The 27,838-nt window shown below is 41.9% G+C and overlaps 1 protein-coding gene across 6 annotated transcripts in view; it reads right to left on the bottom strand.

Moving 5' to 3' along the window:
* Positions 1–27,838, bottom strand: part of stxbp6 (syntaxin binding protein 6 (amisyn)) — a 324,378-nt gene that overhangs the window by 269,354 nt on the left and 27,186 nt on the right. For 5 of the 6 annotated variants that reach the window (XM_068038355.1, XM_068038354.1, XM_068038356.1 and 2 more), the window contains one exon: positions 13,942–14,134. In XM_068038355.1, the coding sequence (XP_067894456.1) occupies positions 13,942–14,098 (157 nt within the window). In that variant the 5' untranslated portion in view covers positions 14,099–14,134. Of the gene's footprint in view, positions 1–13,941; positions 14,135–27,838 lie in introns of those variants that run through there. The other variant, XM_068038361.1, reaches the window with a different exon arrangement.

Below are 27,838 nucleotides of genomic sequence, written 5' to 3'. Positions count from 1 at the left end.
ATTAACGACTTGCAAACACTTTCAACAGAATCAATCTGACTTAAGAGTTTTTGAGGGACAAAAGATGGTCACAGTCTAACTTCCCTTTCTTCAATTTAAGTTACCAGAGATCTCTGTCTTGGTTTGACTTTTTAGAATTTGAGATAATTAAACAGACAAAAATCCTATTTCCTTCAGTTTAAATGGTCGAGAACTCTCTTTCAGTGCTGACACCACAGTACATACCCATCATCCCTACTGTCTTCTATCATCTCAACCACCCTAGCCAGGAAAATAATTTGCCTTCAATTACATGAGCTTTAATTTTAGCCAACAGTCTCTTATGTGGAACCTTACTGTATGCTTTCTGGAGGTTCATACAGGCAACATCCATAGACATTCCCTCATCTACTTTAGTTTCTTCCTCAAAACAGACAGTCAAACAGGTTCACAAGACATGGCCTGCCCTTTACAGATCCGTGTTGGCTCTCTCTAACCAGTTCAAATTTCTCCAAGTGCTCAGTTACTCTGTCCTGAATTACAGATTCCAATTAACTACCCCACAACAGATAATAGCCCACAAGTTTATAACTTTGTTTTTTTTAAAAATTCATTTATGGGATTTGGGCATCGCTGGCTAGGACAGCATTTATTGCCCATCCTAATTGCCCTTGAGAAGGCAGTGGTGAGCAGCCTTCGTGAACCGCTGCAGTCCATGTGGGGGAGGTAAACTCACGGTGCTGTTAAGAGGGAGTTCCATGATTTTGACCCAGCTACAGTGAAGGAACAGCGATATAGTTCCAAGTTAGGATGATGTGTGGCTTGGAATGCAGCTTGCAGTTGGCGGCGTTACCGTGTATCTGCTGCCCTTGCTCTTCCAGGTGGTAGAGGTCGCAGGTTTGGAAGGCGCTGTCTAAGGAGACTTGGTGCATTGCTGCAGTACATCTTTCAACTTTAAATAATGGAGTTATGTTAATAATTTTCCAATCAAAAGGGATAGCTTTTGAATTGTGAGTGCTTTGGAAGATTATGGCTAAATTAAATCGGCAATTTACTCATCTACTTCCTGTAAAACCCTGGGGTAGAAACTCAGGTCCCAGGGACTGGTGCGTCTTCAGTGCCATTATTTTTTTCTAATACGGTTTTCCTGCTTACGTTAACTTTAATGAGTTCCTAGTTCTTGGTACATTATTAATTTCCCCAGAATGTCCTCTCCCTCTACCCTGAAGTAATTATTCAACAAGTGTGCCATTTCTTTATTTATATTTACAATATTACCCCCACCTGGTTTTAAAGGGCCTATATTACCCTTTTTCTTCTGGTGTAATGTAAAAACTGTGTGTCAGTAGATCACGATCAAATCACCAAGTCCACGCTGCTCAAAAGAAGTTAAACTTCACCCACTTGCTCACACAGCACATGAATGTCATCTGTACATAACACACTGAAATAAATTTGTGGATATTTTAAATTAATGATACCAGAACCAATGCAAAAAAAAAACTGCACACAGTTGAAAAGAAGCCAAAATACTGAACATATAACTATTATTTCTCGAAGGAAGAAATAGCAAGACAAGTCTCATCAGATGCTGAAAATAGAAGTTACAATTGATTTTAAAAGTCTCCTGATCAGTCGTGATCCAGCTATACTGAATACATACAAATCAGGCCCACACAGTTCTTTCATGAGCATTCATTTTTTGATTCAGATTTAATAAATGTTGAACAAGCAGTACACCCAAACCTTTTGTTACCTCAAAGGTATCAGCACAGAAACTTGTTTGAATCATTAAGAAAAAGTTGTCAAGGAGATTTGGTGGAACAACAGAAGGGTAGAAGGGAACTTCCACAGCTTTAGGGCCTAAAAGGCTAAAGGCTCAGCAGTCAGTGATGGGCTGAAAGAATTGGAGGGTGCACAAGTGGCCAGAGTCAGAGGAATGTAGAGTTCTTGGAGGGTTATAGGGCTGGAGGATGTTACAGATTGGGTGAGAACTAACAGAGGAGCTATCATGCTACTGGATGTATACTGTAGGGCAGGAATTCTCGACTTTTTAGTTTCTGAGGCATCGCACTTTCCCCACCGCCCCACCGCCCCCCCAACAGTGTTCTAAAAAAATTCAAGGACCCCCATAACACTGAGTATTTCAATACCAAACCCTAACATAACAATGAAAGCCAATGATTCGAACTAACCACACTGATAATGGCAGATGGCACAAGAGAAAAGAGAAATAAATAACTATACCCACCCAACCTTAACATAAATCCTTTAGCGATAAAGGCGGCTTCTCTCTTTCCTCTTCCCCACACTCTTTCACAAACAGACGGTATTGACTTGAACAATGACAGCAGTGTGTTGAAAAGTACATTGTGCATTTTGTCCACATGAAGCTATCATATACACAGATACCAACAGAGGGAGTTGGGAAAAGAAAGTACATTAATAAAGGAATCCATGTTTTTACAGCATGCAGCAGTTGTATTGTCTCTTACTGACTGGCTGAATCTAAAATTGCAAATTCACAGTGGCAATGAGGTTGGTGAAAAAAGTAGGAAACATTGCATTCAGATATGAAACTTTTGGAAGGTGTTTGACTACTTTCTACAGACAACGTTTTATGTTGCATATTTAAAAACACACCTCTCAAAAATAATTAAAAAAAATTAATCTTGCATCATTAGAGATGTTTTCTCTGAAAGCAACATAATCCCAGATCCTGATCATGCACTTACTGCGTTGCCTATGCCCAATCTTCCACCTTTTGATGTCTCTTCGCAACCATCATCTGTATGCCCCTAGTTCTGATGAAAGGTTACAGACCTGAAACGTTAATTGTTTCTCTCTCCATTGATGCTGCCGGACCAGCTTAATATTTCCAGCACTTGGTTTTAATTTCAGATTTCCAGCATCCACAGTACTTTGCTTTTATTATCTGTATTCCCACGTTGGCAAAAGTGGCTGAGACGATTCAAAAGGTGCAATGGCAGGTTTTACAATCACAAATGACAAAAGAAAAAGGGCCCTACTTCTGCACTAGGGAGTTGAAGAATTGGAGGATATCTAAGACGCTTATGCTTGAACAAAATGACAACTCAGCAAAAAATACACTAACAACCTCCTTTACGCCCCCAAAAAATAGGATATACAAAACAATCTGCTGCTTGCTTAGAGTGTCAGAAGACAGTGAAACAATTGACCAATATTGCATGGGACTGAGGCAACGAAACCAAATGTGACTTCGGTGATGTTGAACACGTCGAACAGGAACTAAAAACACAAATAATCTCTAGTTAATTATGCTGGAAAGCACTTAAGAAAGTCAGAAAGCTGTCAGAGCTAGCAAGATCACAATTGCTTTTAGAGTCCAGAGCTACTGAAGCGGAGGCTGCCAAAAGTAACTGACACTCCAAGTTCAACTCCTGTGAACATTGTTAATCACTTTAGTGCCAGGAAGCCACCTGCAAAGCAATAGCAGCAGTTTCACGAACACAGTTGTGACTTATCCAAAGAATGTTTCCACTGTGGCGGTGCTTACTCACACTGGACAGAGTGTCCTGCTAGTGGTAAACTGAAAAGTTTGTGGAAAACCTAACCATTTTGCTTGCGTTTGCCACTCATCAGCAAAATCAACTAAGAACAATGCTAACGGAAGGATGCCACGTATGCATACAACAGCAAAAGGGCAAGGGAATGTAGCCAACGTAGAGGCTAATGACCCCAAATATACTATTGTACTCTCTCGGACACAGCAAATGGCCATATGACAGTGACCATTGGCTGCTCGGACGTAGATGCTCTCAGATACAGGAGCATTGGGCAATGTCATGAGACAAAATGTTCAACAAACTTCAGGATTGCCTCATTCTCTGCAAACCAGAGAATATGAAAATTTTCCCTGACAACAGTGAGAAACTGTTGAAAGTTCTCTGGACTTCTGAAACACCAGTCTCATTCAAAGACACTAGAATGAATGCTGCATTCTGTGTCATATCTGGAGATTATGACAAGCTTATCAGTTTCCACACGGCAACAGATCTGCACGAGTGCAATCAGATAGGCGATTCCCATGCATAACATTCTCTAACTGCATGCTGATCGTTCCACTGGTATCAGCAAACTGAAAGGTGCAACATGCAAGCTGCATGTAAACTCTAATGTGCCCCAGTTGCGCATCAACAGCGACGAAGATCATTTCACGTCAGGAAACAGACAGTGAAGGAACTTCAACGCCAGTAATGACTGTGACATTACTGAGAAAGTTAGGGATGAGCCTACCCCTTGCGTCTCACCTATACAAGTCATTGAGAAACCCAAGAGCAAGAACCAAATTAAAATCTGCATTGATGTGCAATCACCAAACCAAGCCAGGCCACAATAGTGAGACTTGACACCGACAAACTTGATCTCAATGGAGGCTACCATCAAATCAAGCTTGCAGAAGCATTGAGGTATCTTACCGTGTATTTTCGACTCACATTGGACTTTTTCAACACAAGAGTCTCAACTTTGGAGTCAACTCAGCAGTTGATTCAGTCTGCACTTCAAGAACTTGAAGGCACGCTGAACATCAGTGATGATATTCTCATCTACGGTTGCACTGAAAGCGAACTAGAGACAAGCCTACGTGCATGCCCACTACGTCTCCGGGAATGTAACCTCACCTTGAACAAAGACAAGTGAGTGTTCAATCAAAGCAGAATTGAATTCTTCAGTTGTGCTCAGCAGTGAAGGAGTATCACCTGATCCACAGAAAGCTGAAGCTACTGCAAATGCTGCAGGTCCTACAAATGTGCAGGAAATCTGGAGTCTGCTAGGACTCGTCACGTACTGTAGTCACTTCATTCCTGACCCCGCCACATTATTTGCCCCCCTACACAATTTGACAAAAGAGACCAAGTTGTCAGCAAGTTGCACAAATGCTTATTTTGACCGAGAAAGCCACCCAACTAACAGTGGATACAAGCCCATTGGCTTAGGTGCACTTCTCATGCAGAAAGACAAGACAGGTAAGCCATCAATCATTGCAATAGCAAGCAGATCACCAACACCTGTACAGCAACGTTATCTGCAAGCAGAGAAGTGCTCTTAATCACATGGGGTATCTTACACTTTCATCTCTACTTATATGGAAGTGAGTTTGAAGTAATAACCAATCATAGACCGTGAGTAAGCTAGTTCAACAATCCACAGAGCATACCACCCACTCAAATAGAACTTCGGATACTCAAATTACAAGAGTATAAGTTCCATGTTGAGCACCAGCCAGGTAAGTTCAACTCAGCGGACTATCTTTCGCGTTGTGATGAAAAGGTTGCCAAGCATCTTAACTACGTAAGCACAAATGCTATACCAAAATCACAATCTAACAGACACCAAAGTGGCAACAAAACAAGATGAGGCTTTGCAACTATGTATGACAGCTATGGAGTCACAAAACTTGGAAGACGTGATCAAGACAGCATCTACAAGTGAAATTGCTCACACACAAGGTCTTCACAATGTTCAAAGTGAACTCACCATTACAACCACATCTGATCTCATGTTATGCAACAAATGTATTGTTGTTCCACACTCATTGAGGGAACGTGTTGTCAATATAGCACATGGTGGTCACCAGGGAATTGTCCAAACCAAAACAGGAAAAGATATGGTTGCCAGGAATTGACTGCACTGTAGAGCACAAAATCAGTATTTTCCATGTCAAGCAACAATGTCAAATCCTCATGATAGTCTCAAGATATCTGAACTACATCCAGGACCATGGATTAAAGTTGGTGTTGATGTCGCAGATATGGCCACGAGGTGAACTCCTGCTTATCATCACTGATGACAGAAGCAGATTCCCAATCAAGGAATGAGTTATGTCAACTTCAATGAAAGCAGTCATCCCAAAGCTTGACTAAATCTTTGCCTTGTTTGGAATCCCTCAAAAGAAGTGACAATAGACCCCCATTCAACAGCGATAAGTTCAGTAAATTTGCAACTATCTAGGTTTCACTCATCAAAGTCACACCCCATTGGCCAAGAGCTAATGGAGAATGAGATTTATGCCTACCTAGAAAAAAGTGATACTTACAGCTACAGCTGATAGTGAGTCGTGGAAGCAAGAGTTGTGTAACTTTCTTTATAATTACAGACCAACTCCTCAATCAACTACTGTTAACCTCTAGCTACACTCATCCTTGCACATCCTATATGCACACATCTTCCTGAGCTACCCCGCAGAGCTAATGGTCAATATGTATGCAAACACGATCAGGAATAGAAGGATCGAATGAAAGTATATGCAGAGCGAAACATAAAATTTAGAGCTACAGTTTGTGAAACACGATGGTCATGCTGGAAAGCAAACAACCCCTCATGACATCCAGCCATTTGTTGTGACAAACACAAAAGGATCAATGATCACTGCTAAATGTGGTTTACAAATCACACGAAACGTGTCATTCTTCAAAGCACCATTCGTAAGCATTGAATCAGATTCAGACATAGACATCTCAGATGAAGAACATGATTGAAATGAGACTACACCTGATGTCAGACGATATCCTACTCATGAAAGAAAACGTCCACTCGTCCACCATACTTAAGTGACTATGTTATGAAGTGAACTATTTCTGTTTAAGTTTATTGTTTACACTTTTGGAAACAAAATTTAAATATGCTACATCTCTCATTTATTAAGGGGAGGGATGTAGTGTTTTGAAAATTACATTGTGCATTTTGTCCACTTGAAGCTACCATATACAGATGCCAGCAGAAGCAGTGAAGAAAAGAAAGCAATAATAAAAGGAATCCACGTGTTTTAAACAGCATGGAGCAGTTCTGTGTTTCTCGCCGACTCATGCCCAAGAACATCACAAGGATGCCCAGACTAGGCCTGCCAGTCAGAGAAGCACATGGCCATGAGTATACAGCTCAGAGTCTAAGGTATCTGTAATCCTACAGATTGGAGGGTAGCTAATGTAACCCCACTATTTAAAAAGGGAGGTAAAGAGAAAGCAGGGAATTATAGACCAGTCAGCCTGACGTCAGTAGGGGAAAATTCTAGAGTCCATTATCAAAGATTTTATAGCAGAGCACTTAGAGAACAGTGGTAAAATCGGACAGAGTCAGCATGGATTTACGAAAGGGAGATCATACTTGACAAATCTCCTAGAATTCTTCGAGGATGCAACTAGTAGAGTTGATGAGGGGGAGGAGTGGATGTGTTTAATTTGGATTTTCAGAAGGCTTTCGACAAAGTCCCACAGAAGAGACGAGCATGTAAAATTAAAGCACATGGGATTGGGGGTAGTGTATTGCGATGGATACAAAATTGGTTGGTGGACAGGAAACAAAGAGTAGGGAAAAATGTGTCTTTTTCCAAATGGCAAGCAGTGACTAGCAGGGTACCGCAGGGATCGGTGCTAGGACCCCAGCTATTCACAATATACATTAATGATTTAGATGAGGGAACTAAATGTAATACCTCCAAATTTGCAGATGACACAAAACTGGATGGGAGGGTGAGTTGTGAGGAGGCTGCAGAGAGGCTTCAGGGTGATGGGGACAAGTTGAGTGAGTGGGCCATTGCATGGCAGATGCAGTATAATGTGGATAAATGAGAGTTTATGCACTTCGGTAGCAAAAAACAGGAAGGCAGATTATCTGAATGGCTATAAACAGAGAGGGGAATATGCAACGAGACCTGGGTGTTCTCGTACACCAGTCACTGAAGGTAAGCATGCAGGTGCAACAGGCAGTAAAAAAGGCAAATGGTATGTTGGCTTTCATAGCAAGAGGATTCGAATACAGAAGCAGGGATGTCTTGCTGCAATTATGCCTTGGTGAGGCCACACCTGGAATAGTGTGTGCAGTTTGGGTCTCCTTATCTGAGGAAGGATGTTCTTGCTATAGAGGGAGTGCAGCGAAGGTTTATCAGACTGATTCCTGGGATGGTGGGACGGATGTATGAGGAGAGATGGAGTCGGGTAGGATTATATTCGCTGGAGTTCAGAAGAGTGAGGGGGGGGGGGATCTCATAGAAACCTCCAAAATTCCAACAGGAGTTGACAGGGTAGATACAGGAAGTATGTTCCCGATGGTGGGGGAGTCCAGAACCAGGGGTCACAGTCTAAGAATATGGGGTAAACCATTCAGGACTGAGATGAGGAGAAATTTCTTCAGCCAGAGAGAGTGCTGAACCTGTGGAATTCGCTACCACAGAAAGCAGTTGAGGCCAAAACATTGTAGGTTTTCAAGAAGGAGTTAGATGTAGCTCTTGGGTTTAAAGGGATCAAAGGATATGGGGCAAAAGCAGGAACAGGTTACCGAGTTGGATGATCAGCCATGATCATAATGAATGGCGGAGCAGGCCTGAAGGGCTGAATGGCCTACTCCTGCTCCTATTTTCTGTGTTTCCATGTTGCTATGTATGAGGAAAATCATGATAACGCCTTCAGCTATTTTATTAACTCAGGCTGAAGGCACTGAAGGAAAGAATCCAGTTATCCTCTTATCAAACTATCAAATCCCAACATAGTTTGAAACCTTGCCACAGGTCTAGAGACTGGCAAGTCTCTTTCCTTCCATCCCATTTGCCCCTCTCATAGACCACATGGTGCACAGTCTCCATTAATGGTGTCCTTCTCCCCATCTCGGCCACCAGTTTAATGAGGGGGGGGGGGGGTCTTTTCAACCACTGTTTTCCAACTGATAATGGTGGCTTTGCCCAAGGGAATATCACTACCCCTAAAACCAGCCATGGTTTTCATTCCAGATCACCTTCAGTGACCTATCCTGGAAGTGCGTGTTAATGTTGGGCGTGGTGAGTAGCAGGCCAGCTTAAATCTCATCCCAGTCGAACAGCATGCCAATGCACACCAGCATCAATATTTGGGTAAGGTGAAGAGTAACCAATGCCTGAGAAACTAAGTCAGGAAGGAGTCAATATTTTCAAGTAGGATTTGGCAGTGGAGTGAGAGTTGGAGGTTAAAAAGGTGAATATTTCAATCATGTCTTAGCTGCGTATTAAAACTAAAATCACATTAATACCTTGCACTGATGTTTTCTTTTTGGGAGTACACCACTATAAAATACAAACAATGCACATTGATCAAAAAGCCCCATGTTTTTATGGTGTTATATTTAACCAAAGAAAAGCTTATACTGTATAAATCCAATTCCCATTGGGCATGAGCCAATGACAGAAACTATCCTGCATAATTTACTGCTCAAATGGCAGCTTAATTCAAAACAAAGAACTTCAAGTTCTGAAGGCACTGATGCAGTAAATATTGCTAAATTCTGCCTTAGCAAAATTTTACTTTTGTTCTACATCAGACCCAGCTGCAAATAACCACATAGAACTTTGGGATGTACTTGAGCAAGTTTCCTCGAACAGATTCAGATTCCGGACTGCTGAAATTAAAATCAGCTGATTAATATAGATACATGGTAAATTACAGTTCTCCCTGATTGTACTGGTCAATTGTCAAACACCCATTAACTGCACTATTATTCTTATCAATTTCTCCGCAAGTCATGATTAACATAAACCAACTAAAACTGACTCTTGTCCACAGTCTGAGAGTTCTTGTTCCAGGATGGTGGGCAGCAGTTATCCAGATGTCCAGCACCTGGTAGAAATTGGTGCCGACGAAGCATTGATGGTAAAGAGCAGACCATGGTCTTTTGATCCAATACATCACTAAATCAAACTAGCATTTTTTCATAAATATTTCAAAATAGAAAATATGGATCTTATTTGCATGTGCTATAGGCTTAATTACATAATCTAAGTAGACCAACCGGAAATTTAAAGCTCAATGCCAGACCAGATACAGGAAGAACCTCAGAACTGCTACGGTGCAGGAGGAGGCCATTTAGCCCATCGTGTCCACATTGGCGCTCCGAAAGAGCAACTCCATCAGTTCCATTCTGCTGCCTTCTCCCCGTAACCCTGCACATTCTTCCTTTTCATATAACAGTCTAATTCCCTTTTGAATACTTCATCTGAACCTACCTCCACCATGTTCTCAGGCAGCGCATTCCAGACCTTAACCACTCGTTGCGTGAAAAAGTTTTTCCTCATGTGACTTTTGCTGCTCTTACCAAATACTTGAAATCTGTGCCCTCTCGTTCTTGATCCTTTCACAAGTGGGAACAGTTTCTCTTTATCTCTTCTGTCCAGACCTCTCATGATTTTGAATACCTCTATCAAATCACCTCTCAGCCTTCTCTTCTCCAAGGAAAACAGTCCTAACTTCTCCAATCTATCTTCATAACTGAAATTCCTCATCCCTGGAACCATTCTCGTGAATCTTTTCTGTACTCTCTCCAATGCCCTCATGTCTTTCCTAAAGTTCAGCGCCCAGAACTGGATGCCTGATTAATTCCCAATTTTTATTATCCAGCAAGGTGGTGAAGGGAAGTCCTCTTTGTGGCAGAAATTCATGCTCTACTGCAGAGGCTCCCAAACATCTAGGAGGGGATGTTCAGGAACAAAAGCCACAAATATTGCCCCGCTTTGACCAAGGAGTTGGACCAAGTGATCCCAGCGCTGCGTATGATGCAAAGTCCCCATCTTTCTTCCTTTAAGACGCTGTTTAAAACTTATCTCCTTTACCAAGCCTGTCTAATAGTTCCTTATGGGGCTTGGTGTCAAATTCTATTTGATAATACTCCTGTGAAACAGTTTGGGACATTTTACTATTGTAAAGCTCTTGTATAAATGAAAGTTGTTGAATTCCAACTGATTTCTACATGTAGACATTGGGCCTCTCAGAGTTGCGGCTGATGCATATTAACTGAATACTGTTTGGGCGTATCACAGCTGCTTTTGGCCTATGTCCACTTCTAGAAATCACTGGAGATTAAAACATCACACACTGTACTGAGGTCACCGCATAATACACCTGCTCTGTATGCCAGACTGCATCAGCTGAAGTGAAAAATATTTTTGCGCAATCTCCTGATTGCTGCATTAAGGTAGAGATCCTTAAAAGGGTTGGCAATTTTAAGAACAAAATCCCTACATGACTGAAGGAAGGTTGAGTAGCACTCATTTTCTCTCAAGCCCATTTCTGCTTCCTCTGCATCCCTGCTATCTCTCCCTAACTTAGAGTTACTAGACCCAAATTTATTCGGAGTTAAGGATTCACGTATTAATTCATAGTCGTCGGCCATTTGTGCGACTTCCCTTACTCTTGTGACCCTTTGCTCTTTGCAGTGAGTTTTTATGCTACTTGGGTGCTATTTTTAAACTCTTCCAGCAACATTATTTCTCTCAAATTTTCATCAGGGTTCTAGCTTGAGAGATCATACCCAGCAATCAAAAGCCATATGTTTGATTCTTTCCAATTCAAGAAAAGTCTGTGTGGGTCTTCTCCGAGTGTGTCGGAATTTCTGTCTATATGCTTCCAGTACCAGCTTATATGCATTTAGAATTGCAGTTGTGTTTGTTCATAATCAGAGGAACTTTCTTCTGATAACAGGGAAAAAGCTTCACGGGCCCTACCCACAAACTCGTCTTGTAAGAGTCCAGAACTATTTTGGCCATTTTAGCCTGGTAGCTGTTTTCTCAAATGAGAAAATAGGACTCAACCTCCTCCTCATTAAATTTTGGCACTAGTCTTGAGTGTCTCAGCACAAAGTTTTGCTCTGAATTGGGGAAAAGATTTGAGTGGCTGGCAGCATTCTCATTTTGGGTTTGCAGTCGCTGCAACACAAACTTTCTGGCTGCTTCCTCTCTTCACATCTCTCTATCCTCTCTCTCCTGAAACTTTTTCCTCTTTTTCCTTCTGAAGCTGAAACTGCATTTCTTCCCTTTTCATCTACAACTGGGTTCCGGCTGAAGTTATTTTTTCAGACTCGGATTCTGGGCTTCTTTCTTCTAGTTCAGGGGTAAGTTCAAAGTGGTTGGCTAGACTTTTCACCTGTTCAGGTTTCTTTGCTTTTTGTCTGAAAGTGTTTCCCACCTCTGTAACTAAGCTTTTAAAATCTTCAACACTTAATTTCTTTTTAAAAACTTATCATGGGATATCTCTCCCTGCTCGACAAATTCCTTAGCATTAAATGTGGCCATCTCCCTTGTTTTTAGCATGTAGAGAAAAAAACAGAATACAAGAAAACTTGTTTGTTTATTTTTCCACAATTTTAAGAGGTTAATTTTCCTCTCGTTTTCCAAATCTCTCGATTGTCTGACAGTTCAGATCCTGGCTTCAAGCCCCCAATTTGCTACAGCCACACGGGGTGACATAGGTGGTTCCCACTGTTCAACTCCCCATCTGACTGCAGCAAGTGTATTTGTATTGAGAGTTTAGCCCATTGGTGTTTTATTTTTCAAATAAACAGACAGCAACAAGTTTTCTTGTAGTCTTTGAAAAAAAACAGGTCAACTGCTTATTGATCAATATGCCTTATCCCGAAATTGTCACAAGTGCATTCACTCATGCATTTGCGTGTGCTCGTGTACACACACACAAACAAAGAAGGGAAAGGAGGTGGGGGTTTTTTTTGGGGGGGGGGGGGGGGGGCGGTGAAGGAGAAGGCGGCTTATAATAAACCTGTTGAATTCACTTGACCCAAGTTATAGTGGGTTGTAGGCCTGAGATGACTGAACATTTCTCTCTTGATTGAAGGTTCTGTTGAAGATGGTGAGTCACTTCTAGCTCTCTGTTGTATGATATAGATGTCGGATTTTCCAACAGGGAATGTACTTTCTGGCTTGCTGGAATGCCAGCAGTTACAAGTAGCATTACCTTCTGGGTCAATCTCTCATTCTGGCTGTCTTTTTCTTTAAAAAAATGTAAAGCTGTCACTTCTCGCCTCCTGTTAGGAGACATTCTGGATTCTTTCCCATGGTCGTACAATGGCCCAAGATCTGGCTACTTCGCACCTCCCTTGTCTTAGAAGGCGGCATTCAATTCTAGAATGTTTTTAGGATAGGTGCATGGTCGGTTTCATCAACACCTTTTGGCTTTGAATATTTGTCCTTTGTACTTGTCAGACTGTATGAATACACAAAAGGTTAATCACCTTTCCTTTGGGAGCCACTTTGGACCATCATTCACTTTTTCTAAACTAAAGGTTCATTTTTTAGGAGACAAAGTCTATTTTTTCATAACTCTTCAGAGTTGCTCCGTGAATGCTGTATCATTGCACCTCCGATGTGCGTGACAATTTCATTTTTATACACTTGCTCTTGAGCAAACATACAGCATGCATTGACTATCTGAGGACAGTAAGAGTAAACCACATTGTGTGGAACCGGAAATACGTGCAAGGCCAGACAAGGCCATAAACCAGATCCAGTAGGGATCACAGATCCCCTTCCATAAAGGACATTCCTAAACCATTTTTTATGTAAACAAGAGGCAGCTTTCATGGTGAATTGGTTTTCTCTTCTGAAGCCATAATGACCAAATTCATTGAACTCAATTGCACAATTTACTATGGAGCAATATGAACTTGCAGCCTCTAAGTTGCTAATCCAGTACCATAACACTGCCATACTGCCTCTTGTCCTTTAGTTCACTTCCTGTATAATGAGTCCCATCATAGTTAACACAAACCTCTGTTGTTCTAGAGCTGATCACTAGATGGTGCGTGAGAACAAACTGAAACACAAACACGCCACTGCACAAACTGAAACCATCAATATGAAGCAATTGAAAGCACAGTTGTGCGTAAAATACAAAGTGCTGCAACATAATTTCTTCAAGAAGCAGTATTACTGTAACATAACTTTCATTCCAAAACATGAATAACTGAATGCAGAATGCACCTTCCTCAAACTTACATAATTTACTGTACAAATGTAGTATAATCTTTATTTTCTCCCAAGTTAAAGACGAATGAATGCTTTGTTTGCTTGCCTAATTTTCTTTTAGCATGCACCACTTCATCTCTTGCAGCAATCGATGACAATTAATTAAGTAGTCAGATGAAAACAAAACAACCGTCAAACTTGACTACCTGACAGGCAGATGTAGGTCAAATATTCCCCCTGACCTCCTGTTGCGAGAAATGGAATCTTTTTTTTGGTTCTTCGCTTGACTTGGACTGCTGCAAGCATTCTCTCATCGTGTGGAGCAAAAATCTGCTTGCTGATGGCAGATTTGGCACTCATCATGGATTGGGAGATGGGAAGGCAGCTTACTCAATGTACCTAAAGGAAAAAGAAAGTAATTTAGCACTGCACATCATTTAAATCAGATCCAAAGTAATAGCACAGGAGTCATAGTAAGTTTACTTGAATATATGGAACATAATCTAACCAAAAAGGATTCACATCTCATTCTAGAATTTTTTTTTTTCCAAACTATACAAACGTTTAGCATACTTTCATCACCATCAGGCAAAAACACTGGGAAGGATTATGTATGAGCCACAAGGTGTTAATATAGATTTGGATTTATTAACAATGGCTCACAGTATGAGAACAGACTAGCTGGTGGATGCACTGTGCACGGCAGCTGTACTAAGAGACCAAAACACCATCCAAACAGGACCATGAAAAGAAAAACAGGCCACACCTCACAGAAAACTGTCCATAATCTGCGGTCAAAGGAAAATTTGAATAGGCACTGCTTGTAGGTTCAGCCCCAATCCCAGTGAGCATAAGTCAACAAAATAAAATCTCCTTCACCCTCCCAAAAATTCATTTTAAAAAACCCACCCAGTTCTCTCACACACATTGTAAGATTATACTCTAAGTTTTTTGAGCTGCAAGAGTGAAAACTGGGCAGTATGTTTTTTTGCACAGGAAATAACTACTTGTAGCATCATGTATTTCCTAGTAACTTGGTAAATTACAAAAAAAATAATGCTGCAGTATAAACCCACAGTATCAGGCGAGTCAGAAGGTCATGGGTTCAAGCCCCACTGCATGACTTGAGCAATGCATCGCGGATGCGCATGACGTACTGCACTGTCCACTAAAGTTAAACTGAGGCCCCATCTATTCTCTCAGGTGGACATAAAAGATCACATGACATCATTTAAAGAGCAGGGGCTTCTCCCAGTATCCTGGCCAATATTTGTTCCTCAACCAACAAAATGCAGATTGTCATTTATTTCATTGTTATTTGTGGGACCTTATTGTGCACAATATAGGAGCTGTTACCCCTACAACACAATAAATGTTTCATATAGAATGAAATTGCATTTTTCTAGCACATTTCACAACCTAAGGACTTCCCAAAGCACTTTACAGCCAGTGAAGTACTTTTGAAGCGTAGTGGCTGCTGTAATGTAGGAAACAAGGCAGTCAATTTTACACACGAGCTCCATGACCAGCCATGTGATAATGACCAGGTTTTTAAAAAATAAAAGTTATGTTGATTGAGGGATAAATGTTGGCAAGAACAGCAGGGATGACTCCCCTTCTCTTCAAAATAGTGCCATTGCTTCTTTTACATTCACCTGACAAAGACGACTGGGCCTCGATTTAACATCTCATCCGAAAGACAGCACCTGACAATACAGCATTCCCTTGGCACTGCACTGAAGCATCAGTCTCGATTTTTGTGCTCAAATATCTGGAACAGGACTTGAACCCACAAATTTCTGACTCAGAGGCAAGAGTGCTATCAATTGAGCCATGACTAAACTAACATAGCACTTTGGGACATCCTGAGTTTGTGTCATTTACCTTATTGCTGTTTGTGGGACTTTGCCATGGGAAAATTGACTGCCAGATTTTCTATAGTGCAATAGTGACTACGTTTCAACGAAAGCATTTAATTGGCTGTAAAATGCAGTCTAATAATCTCAATTTTGCTTTAAAGTAACAAAGTATACATCTATATGGTTGGCATTTAAAAATACATGACTACAGAAAGTGTATGAAGAATAAATGACTATAGAAAATGTATGATTATAGAGTGCCTGTACCACTGGTAATTGTGAAATCCATGTGGTCAACACGGGAACTCGGGCTGAAAAATATAAAGCTGAAATGCAATTACAGTAACTACTCAAAACCAAGATGTTAATTTCTAAAACAAATGGCCACAATTCATGCTGCTTCAGAGAGTGTGCCATATCCTACACAGTGTTTTTCTTAAATTGTGGAACATCAATATTTGACCTCAAAGTAATCCAGATAATATCTGATGTAATGACAAGCCATGGATGGAAGTACAACATAAAACATGTGATAGACAGCCACTAATCAAAAGTACACATTCATAGTTTTAGGAGGATAGGTTTAGGCACAGTTATGATGCCTGACACTGTAACAGGCAACATTTAAGCTAATATAATGAAAAAGCTACTTAGGGAAAGGTACTACTGCAAGGCATCCAATGTCCTTGGAACCATATTCCAGAAAGTTTCAGGAGGGAATAAAATTGGAACAAAAACCAAGCTGAGTTTTCCCAGTAACATTCATTGCATGTTCTGAAGCAGAGCCTAACTTCTCAGACAGTGCAAAACTGCATAACTCAATCAAGTTCTTTGAATCAACTGTTCTACTCTCAGTAACAATATTCAAGTATAACAAAATGTCATTCTACTGGCTCTTTGATATTACATGCTCAAGGGTGTCATGGTGCAGAGAATCAGGTTACCGTTTATTAAAATATTTTCAGTTTACAGCTTGGACTCCAAAACTAATGCCAAATGCTATTTTAGCTCATTCTTTTTTTTGCCTCCAAGCAAGTTTTGGTGAACAATCTCAAGTGTGTTCAACAATGCTGTATTTCAAACAGCCATCTAAGGAAACAAGGTCATCAAGGCTGAAGATTTTAATTCCATTATCTATTGGATGAGCACAACTGTATTCAACTTATATAAAACCATTGAAAAATTGACAGCAGTAGTAAAAGAATATCAATTTCTGCCAAGATCTTCAACAGCAGCTTGATTTCTCAACGCTACAAAAGGCAACACGTGAACAGGTGTTGGTGCCATTCGAAAGTTAATTTTACACCTGAAAGAGTACTCATAATAACAGACACGCAATACTTTAGATACCACTTATCTAAAACAAGGGACCCAAAATCTGATCTGGCTAGCACAAGGGACTCATTTTCCTGGTTCCTGCAAGTAAGCTACTTTCCATTGCCAACAGTTTCCATAATTATAGATAGCAAGCTGAGGCATGTAAAAAGGCAAGAGTGGATCATGTGTGTCCGACTGAACACCCAAGAGGAAAATTGACCAATGATTCACCATTCCTAAACAGACAATAAGGAATTTATCAACACCAAGAATATTGTACCCTGTTGTTCTACATGGTACTTCTGGAAGGGATGGCATGGAGCTAAGAGACAAGAAAAAGCTCGAGGACCTAAAAGAGAAGGTTACAAAATCGGACAATAGTTGTGACAGTGGATGAGTAAATGGTGGGATTTATGAGCAGTTGAGGATGACAGTTTTGACAGGGACAGCGAGAGCATCAGATGAAAGGAAATTGCCAAGGAGGCCAAAAATATAATTGAGTGACCAGAGGTAGAGGGGGAAGGAGATCAAGAAACTGCCGATGGGTCACATGGACCAGATGCATTGGACTGGAGTGTAGAAACTGTAAATGATGAATATTTTTGAGCTGGAGTGCTTGGCAGCAGAAGAGAAGAAAAAAAGAGAGCGCTTACGGCAAAGGGGGAGTTGGGGATGTTCAGAACCTGTAGAGACACTAAAGCACACATATGAATGGACAGAGGGGGAAAGTGTGTTATACTGGACAAGGGAAAAGGGCTCAGTCATGAGCTTAGCACCTCATTTGACTATCGATCTGCCTTCAAGACAAGGGGCTTGATTTCATCTCCGTGAATGGGTTTTGAGAACGTTAAAATTGGGCCCAATACATGAGGAAGTGAAAGAGTCTGCAAGTAAAAGGCTGCTGTGGAGTGATATTTGATACAGCAGCTAGCAGGGGGAGTGTAGTCATAGAGTAATAACAGCACAGGAGGAGGCCATTCAACCCATCGAGTCCATGCCAGCACTCTAGAGCAATTCAGTCAGTTTCATTCCCCTACTCCATCCCTGTAGCCCTGCAAGTTTATTTCCCTCAAGTGCACATCAAATTTCCTTTTGAAATCATTGATCGTCTCTGCTTCCACTAACCTTGTAGGCAGCGAGTTCCAGGTTACCACGACTCGCTGCATAAAAAAATGTTCTTTCCCACATCCACCCCCCTACATTTCTTGCCCAAAACCTTAAATCTGTGTCCCCTAGTTCTTGTATGGTCAGCTAATGAGAACAGCTTTTCTATGTCCAGCTTACCAAAATGTGTCATAATCTTGTACACCTCTATGAAATCTCTACTCAAACTCCTTTGATCCAAAGAGAACAACCCCAGTATCTCCAACCTAACCTTGTGGCTTAAATCCTTCATCCTTGGAACCATTCTAGTAAATGCATCCTATCATGAAGGCCCCCCACCTGCCAAGAATGAGGCATATTAATTTCATCACATGAACATTAATTTTAAACTGTTGCTGGAGTGGAGATGACTTGTTTAAAGAGATCAGCAGTGGCTGGAAAAAAATTTGCATTCTAAGAGACAGTCGCCTAGGAAAAGACAATGGGAACTGCTCACTGATTCAATTAACAGATTGGTCTGGGTAATAGTGATCCACATCTTGTCGGGGTAAGAGAGCACGACACCACCACCCCCTCCCCGCACACCCCACAGAGAGCTTTGAAATCCACGAACACTCGAGTTTGTTTAAGCAGTGAGTCACATGACTAACCTACTGGCCCAGGTCTGGTTTTGAACTGCTCACGGGACACTTGGGTCAGACTGCAGATTGCAACTGAACTTGGAAGTAATCTCCAGATCCACTGAAGTCACTTAAACCTCAAGAGAAAAGTGTCCTACAGCGAAACAAGTTTTAAAGCTTGCACTGGGCCCCAACAAAATGGCAAGACTTACCGGCAACCAAAGACTCCACATCGAACTCAAAAGACCGTAAATAGAAACCAGCTATTGCCTAAAACTTTTCCCCTTCATTCTTTCTACTTCTGTCTCTATCTGCATGTTTTTATTGCATATGCATGCTAGCATGGTCGTGTCGCGTATTCATAGTTGTTAACTGAATTAGAATTTAAGCTTAAAAACTTCCACCTTTCTTGTTTAAATCCAAGAAAACCTTTGATTTATCTGCCTTGCAATTGGAAAGCTGTGAACAAGGATTTACTGAGGGTAAGCTAAAATAGTGTTTTTAAACATTAAACCCTGTTACGGTCAAACCAGGCAAAGGCTGAGAAGGACCCTCTAGACCCCTTTCTCACCTGGTAGTAACAACCCTCTCAAGGACCTAGACATCCTTCCTAAAGTGTGACCACCAGAACTGGACACAATACTCTAGTTGTAGCTTAACTAGCGCTTTATAAAAGGTACAGCATAACTTCCCTGCTTTTGCACTCAATACCTCTTATGAAGCCCAAGATCCCAAATGCTTTGCTAACTTCTCTCTCAATATGTCTGGCCACCTTCAAAGATCATGTATGTGAACCCCCAGGTTCCTCTATCCCTACACACTCCAGGACTGTGCCATTAAGTTTATATTGCCTCTCCCTATCCGTTGTGCATCACTTCACACTTTTCTATTAAATTCCATCTGCCAGTTGTCTGTCCATTCTGCTAGTCCATCTATGCCCTGTTGCAGTGAATTGGTATCATCCTCACACTTTGCCACACCTCTAATTTTAGTATTATTGACAAATTTTGAAATTTGACTCTGTATTCCAGTATCCAAGTAATTAGTGGCCCAAGCACTGACCCTTGGGGAACACCATTACCATCCTCCAGTCTGAAAAACAATCATTTATCATGACTCTATGTTTTCTGTCCGTAAGCCAATATTTTTATCCAAGCTGACACTAGACCCTCCTATTTCCTGAATCTTGATTTTGTTAACCAGCCTTTTATGTGACACTTTGTCAAATGCTTCTTTAAAATTCATATAGACAATATCCAAAGCATTCCTTTAATCAACCTTCTCAAAAAATTCAATTTGATTAGTCATACACAATCTGCCTTATACAAAGACATATGGCTCTCCTTAATAACTCAAACCCCTCCAAGCGCTTGTTAATTTTTTCCCTGATGTTAAACCGACCTGTAGTTTCAAACAAACAATGAAATCCAATTTAGCAGCCAGAGGAGACAGGAATGAACAATCCACTATCACTTTTTTCACAGAACACCCAAGGCAAAGAAAGCTAAATTCCCAATTGGGAATGCCTTAAATCCAATGAGTTATCTAAACATCTTATTTCAATTCTATCAGGTGACAATGGGGAGGCAGTGATGTAGTGGTATTGTCACTGGACTAGTAACCCAGAGACCCAGGGTATTGTTCTGGGGACATGGGTTCAAATCCCACTACAGCAGAAGGTGGAATTTGAATTCAATTAATAAATCTGGAATTAAAAGTTAGTCTAATGATGGCCATGAAACCATTGTCGATTGTTGTAAAAACCCATCTGGTTCACTAATGCCCTTCAGGGAAGGAAATCTGCTGTCCTTACCTGCTCTGGCCTACATGTGACTCCAGACCCACAGCAATGTGGTTGACTCTTACATGCCCTCTGAAATGGCCTAGCAAGCCACTCAGTTGTATCTAACCGCTACAAAGTCAATAAAAAAGGAATGAAACCGGACGGACCACCCGGCATCGACCTAGGCACCGGAAACGACAACGGCAAACCCAACCCTGTCGACACTGCAAAGTCCTCCTTACTAACATCTGGGGGCTTGTGCCAAAGTTGGAAGAGCTGTCCCACAGACTAGTCAAACAACAGCCTGACAGTCATTCTCATGGAATCATACCTGACAGACAATGTCCCAGACACTGCCATCACCATCCCCGGGTATGTCATGTCCCATCGGCAGGACATACCCACCAGAGGTGGTGGCACAGTGGTATACAGTAGGGAGGAAGTTGTCCTGGGAGTCCTCAACATCGACTCTGGACCCCATGAAGTCTCATGGCATCATATCAAAACATGGACAAGGAACCCTCCTACTGATTACCACCTACCGCTCTCCCTCAGCTGATGACTCAGTACTCCTCCATGTTGAACACCACTTGGAGGAAGCACTGAGGGTGGCAAGGGCACAAAATGTACTCTGGGTGGGGGACTTCAATATCCATCACCAAGAGTGGCTCGGTAGCACCACTACTGACCGAGCCCTAACGGACATATCTGCTAGACTGGGTATGCGGCAGGTGGTGAGGGAACCAAGAGGGGAAAACATACTTGACCTCGTCCTCGCATCTGCAGCAGGCAGATTGGTATCTGTCCATGGCAGTATTGGGAGCAGTGACCACCGCACAGTCCTTGTGGAGACGAAGTCCCGTCTTCACACGGAGGATACCTTCCATCGTGTTGTGTGGCACTACCATCGTGCTAAATGGGATAGATTTCGAACAGATCTAGCAATGCACAACTGGGCATCCATGAGGCGCTGTGAGCCATCAGCAGCAGCACTGTACTCAACCACAATCTGTAACCTCATGGCCCAACATATCCTCCACTGTACTATTACCATCAAGACAGGAGAGCAACCTTGGTTCAATGAAGAGTGCAGGAGGACCTGACAGGAGCAGCACCAGGCATACTTCAAAATGAGGTGTCAATCTGGTGAAGCGACAACACAGGACTATCTGTGCGCCAAACTGCGTAAGCAGCATGCGACAGAGAGCTAAGCGATCCCATAACCAATGGATCAGATCTAAGCTCTGCAGTCCTGCCACATCCAGTCATGAATGGCGGTGGACAATTAAACAACTAACTGGAGGAGGTGGCTCCACAAATATCCCCATCCTCGATGATGGGGGAGCCCAGCACATCAGTGCGAAAGATAAGACTGAAGCATTTGCAACAATCTTCAGCCAGAAGTGCCGAGTTGATGATCCATCTCGTCCTCCTCCTGAAGTCCCCAGCATCACAGATGCCAGACTTCAGCCAATTCGATTCACTCCGCGTGATATCAAGAAACGATTGAAGGCACTGGATACTGCAAAAGCAATGGGCCCTGACAATATTCCAGCAATAGTACTGAAGACCTGTGCTCCAGAACGTGCCGCGCCACTAACCAAGCTGTTCCAGTATAACTACAACACTGGCATTTACCCGGCAATGTGGAAAATTGCCCAGGTATGTCCTGTGCACAAAAAGCATGACAAGTCCAACCCGGCCAATTACCATCCCATCAGCCTACTCTCAATCATCAGTAAAGTGATGGAAGGTATCATCAACAGTGCCATCAAGCGACATTTTCTGGTTAATAACCTGTTCAGTGATGCTCAGTTTGGGTTCCGCCAGGGCCACTCAGCTCCTGACCTCATTACAGCCTTGGTTCAAACATGGGCAAAAGAGCTGAACTCCAGAGGTGAGGTGAGAGTGACTGCCCTTGACATCAAGGCAGCATTTGACAGAGTATGGCATCAAGCAGCCCTAGCAAAACTGAAGTCAATGGGAATCGGGGGAACACCCACCGCCGGCTGGAGTCATACCTAGCGCAAAGGAAGATGGCTGTGGTTGCTGGAGGTCAATCATCTGAGCTCCAGGAGTTCCTCAGGGTAGTGTCCTAGGCCCAACCATCTTCAGCTGCTTCATCAATGACTTTCCTTCAATCATAAGGTCAGAAGTGGGGATGTTCGCTGATGACTGCAAAATGTTCAGCACCATTCGTGACTCCTCAGATAATGAAGCAGTCAGTGTAGAAATGCAGCAACACCTGGACAATATCCAGGCTTGGGCTGATAAGTGACAACATTCACGCCACACAAATGCCAGGCAATGACCATCTCCAACAAGAGAGAATCTAACAATCTCCCCTTGACATTCAACAGCATTACCATCGCTGAAACCCCCACTATCAACATCCTAGGGGCTACCATTGACCAGAAACTGAACTGGAGTAGCCATGTAAATACCGTGGCTACAAGAGCAGGTCAGAGGCTAGGAATCCTGTGGTGAGTAACTTACCTCTGGACTCCCCAAAGCCTGGCCACCATCTACAAGGCACAAGTCAGGAGTGTGATGGAATACTCTCCACTTGGCTGGATGGGTGCAGCTTCAACAACACTCAAGTAGCTTGACATGATCCAGGACAAAGCAGCCCGCTTGATGGGCACCCCATCTACAAACATTCACTCCCTCCACCACCGACACTCAGTGGCAGCAGTGTGTACCATCTACAAGATGCACTGCAGCAATGCACCAAAGGCTCCTCAGACAGCACCTTCCAAGCCCGCGACCTCTACCAACTAGAAGGACAAGGGCAGAAAATGCATGGGAACACCATCACCTGCACATTCCCCTCCAAGTCTCACACCATCCTGACTTGGAACTATATCGCCATTCCTTCACTGTCACTGGGTCAAAATCCTGGAACTCCCTTCTTAACAGCACTGTGGGTGTACCTACCTCACATGGACTGTAGCGGTTCAAGAAGGCATCTCACCACCACCTTCTCAAGGGCAATTAGGGATGGGCAATAAATGCTGCCCTGGCCAGCAACGCCCACATCCCATGAATGAATAAAAAAAATTTAATCTGTCTTCCAGGAACAGTTTTTCCCCCACTGAAACCAACAAGACAGTATGTGCATTATACCCTAAACAAGATGCACATTTACTCTGCCATTGTACACCCTTTGTAAGTGGTGAATGCATTAATGAAAACGCAAGTTATTCATTTTTTATGAAAGAAAAAATGATCATGAACCTGCAGGTGGCTACCTGAGATTGCTTTGCAATTAGGAGGCCATATGGTTAGACTTCATTGCTGAACCAAAGCTGCAACATAAACACACCCACTTTGATAAAGAAGATTTTTGAGCTAATCTTACAATATAAAACAAAAACACCACTCCTCCAGTGGATGACAGTGACAGGATGCCATGCCTCTTATAAATACTTCCTGCCAAAACTGATGCGCCAGGTCTCATTATTTTGAAGTTGCATTTCACCAGGTTCACAGCTGAAACCCTGAAGTTTACTTCCACTGTTGCAGAAGGCGAGACATCAGCTTGGTCATACCAGGTTGGAAAACACACAGTAGGAAGGGCATACATTTGTTCAAAGAGCATCACGCTTGTCCCAAAAATGAGTTTGAATCTGGGAAAATCTAAAATACATCGGCAGAATTCAACTAGGGCAACATTAAAAAAGTTCCACAGTAGTAGCTGCAGCATTGCAGAAGAATCCCACAGCGACTATCCAGAGGAAATGTCATAAGAACTAGGAGCAGGAGTAGGCAATTCAGCCCCTCGAGCCTGCTCCGCCATTCAATACGATCATGGCTGATCTCATCTCGGCTTCAACTCCACTTTCCTGCCCATTCTCCATAACCTGTCAACCCTTTACTAATTAAAAATCTGTTCATCTCCTTAAATTTACTCAATGTCCCAGCATCCACCACACTCTGGGGTAGTGAATTCCACAGATTCACGACCCTTTAAGAGAAGTAATTTCTCCTCATCTCTGTTTAAAATCTGTGACCCCTTATCCTAAAACTATGACCTCTCATTCTAGATTGTCCCACAAGAGGAAACATCCTCTCTACAGCTACTTTGTCAATCCCCTTAATCATCTTATTTACCTCAATTAGATCTTCTCTCAATCTTCTAAACTCGAGAGTGTAAAGGCCTAAACTGCGCAATCTCTCTTCATAAGACAAACCCCTCATCCTTGGAATGAATTTAGTGAACCTCCTCTGAACTGCCTCCAGTGCAACTACATCCATCCTCAAGTAAGGGGACCAAAACTGTATGCAATACTCCAGGTGCGGTCTCACTAATGCCTTGTAGGGTTCCAGCAAAAGGTACAGTGTGCAGAGGAAAGGGGTATCGTGTTATGACAGAGGCGGGAGGAGTGCACTGTCTTTTCTAGTTCCACTTCTCCACGGTCACAACATATAGAAACTTAGAAAAATAGGAGAAGTAGGCCATTCGGCCCTTCGAGCCTGCTCCACCATTCAATATGATCATGGCTGATCATCCAAACTCAGCAACCTGTTCCCGCTTTCTCCCGGTATCCTTTTCCCAGTTACCGATACGGTCAATCATATACTCTACTCCTTATCCCCGAATAAATCAGGTTTCTTTATTAAGCAAATTATCTGTTACTGGTTAAGACTTGTTTTATAATAAACTAAGCAAAGTATAAACACAGCTTGAAATATGAAAGTTCCCTTTTTAACACACACACACGGGGTTTGCTCCCTTGGTAATCTTTCACAAACTGTCTTTGTAACACTGTCCACACCCCCAACTTACTGTTTTTGGTTTCACTTTTGGACAATGTCACAAGAGTCAAGCCTCCTGACCCCTATGAATCTTGACCGGTCACTTCTTCGTAAACATCTTTCCCCAAGTCCAAAAAAAACCCTGCTGGGTAATTATCTGAAGACAGGTAACTTCTAGTAAGGGCTTGTTTTTAGCACTCCTTAATTCTTCCAGTAACTGTTGTTCACAAGCTTAGTCCAAAAGACCTTCTGGTGACCTTTTTTTTTAAAAGCACAAAGTTCCAGCATCTATGGAATCCATTTCAGTTTTAAAACCAAAGTCCTCAAAAAAATTTAACAAAAAAATGGAAACACTTGTAACAATAGCAAAATCTTCATGTAATTACTTGCAGTCCTGGCAGTTCAAAACGTATATGTTCAGCCAGGAGACAGCACAATTATGCATACTCGAAAGATCCCTGGCATCCAAATTAATAATCACACACTACAGTGATCTCACCCTCTGCCAGGAAAATGCAGTACTGCATCTGTCATTCTGATATTATCTTTTCAATATTAGTGTTAAAGGTCAGAATACCTGCATCTGTAACCAGACAACAGCCTTGAACACAAATGTGATTGTGTACTTTGGCACTACAATACCATGACCAAAGAGAATATTTCTGATCACTTAATAATTAATTCATCATGAAGGAGGGAGAGAAAAGCAATTTTATTCTGCTGAAAGCACTTTGCCTTTACTGCAATTTCATTATCGGCTGGAGGAGAGGGACCTTTACACGATCCTACATTAATGAAAGGTACGCTGCTGCTGACCAAAATATCAGGCCACATTCTATCTCGGATATTCCACCCAAGAAATCTCAGAATATTGTACCTGCTTCTAAAATGATTAGAAGACTAATCAGGAATCTACAACCAAAGCAAGTATAAATTACAGGCCACATCTGTAAAAGAACACTTTTGCAGATGCCTGTTATGTAAATGACATCAGAATAGGAGATGTGAAAATTGAGGGGAAAGAAATGCTAAACAAGACAGTAAATTCTGCAAAAGATTAAAGCCCAATTTAGTATAAATTTGTGGGGTAATTTATATATCAGGTTCTGATCCCTCAGGAAAACAAAAAGCATACTCCAACAAATGTAAGAGAATGACAGTAGAGCAATAGCTCTTAATTTGTATTCTACCAATAATGAAAGTTAAACACAAACTTCAGCTGCAAACAGGAATAATTTGATACATAGACTGCAGCATGGTTTTAACACCAACACTTTTTGAAACTTCACACCTCACCCATTATCTATTCTCAACTGCAGCAGCACCATACAAGACAAAAAAAATGATCTTTTTGTTCAATCATCTCAAATTTGAGACTTTAAGGGTTAAAACACAACATCTTCACTTAAGCATCTGTGCTGTAAATAAAAGTAAATAAGGTAAATAGAGCATCGAGCACTTGAGAAGCATCTGAAATCATAGGTTGTAGAATTCCACAAAAACTGCAGCATAACGACAGTGCACATAACAACCAAAAGGAAAAAGCTTTGTAAAATTACTTCAACTTGAGAATCCATTCTAGCCTTTGGGGGTTAATGGGTCACGCCTTTGTTAGGGTGGCACAATATGTCAGACTCTTTGCAACCTTGGTGCCATATTTGTCCCCGAGATGAGTTTATGGCAACATAGCCACTCCATCACCAAGATCAGCTACTTCCACCTCTAGAACAATGCCCAACTCTGCCTACACTTCAGCTTATTTGCTACTGAATCCCTCACCCATGCCTTTTTGTTACATCTGAACTTGACGATTCCAATGCTCTCCTGGTTAGTCTCCCGTCTTCCAATCTAAATAAACTTAACCTCATCCTAACTCATACCAAGCCCCGTTAAGTCATCGCCCTTGTGCTCGCTGACCTACATGGGCTCCCGGTTCGCCAACACTTCGATTTTAAAATTTTCATCCTTGTTTTCAAATCCCTCTATGACCTCGCTCCTCCTTATCTCTAACCTCCTCCAGCCCTACAACCTCCAAGATCTCGGTGCTCCTCTAATTCTGGCCTCTTGCACATCCCTGATTCTAATTCCTCAATCACTGGTGGCTGTGCATTTAGCTGCCTGGGCCCCAAGCTCTGGAATTCCCTCCCTAAACCTCTCTTTCTTCCTTTAACACTCTCCATAAAAGCTACCTCTTTGTCCAAGCTTTTGAACATATGTCCCAATGTCCCCTTGTGGCTTGGTGTCAAGTTTTGTTTGATAACACTCCGGTGAAGCTCCTTGGGACATTTTACTAAATTGAAGGCGCTATATAAATACAAGTTGCTATTATTGCTGGAAACGGACTAACATATGAACAGCAGTGTCAAAGGCTAGCATTATAACTAATCACCACGGAGCTAGGAACAGAAATCAACAGAAAATGAAGTGAAAGTGGAAAACAAAAATTGAATTATTGATGCTCAGTAAAGGGCTGTGAAATACCCAATCTACTTACTAGCAGATACCTTTTCTCATTAAACATTTTATAACCAAAAAAACAATTAAGCAATCGTAGGTAGCTCACAGCATTTTATTTCAAGATGCATTTCCAGCATCTGCAGCTTTTTGTTTACAATCAAATACCCATCAGACTTCCAATCTACATTGCGATGAAGAGTCACTT

This window comes from Heterodontus francisci, chromosome 9 (genome assembly GCF_036365525.1).
Source record: "Heterodontus francisci isolate sHetFra1 chromosome 9, sHetFra1.hap1, whole genome shotgun sequence".
NCBI classification, from domain to species: Eukaryota; Metazoa; Chordata; class Chondrichthyes; order Heterodontiformes; family Heterodontidae; genus Heterodontus; species Heterodontus francisci.
This window is presented reverse-complemented; position numbering and strand designations above follow the sequence as displayed.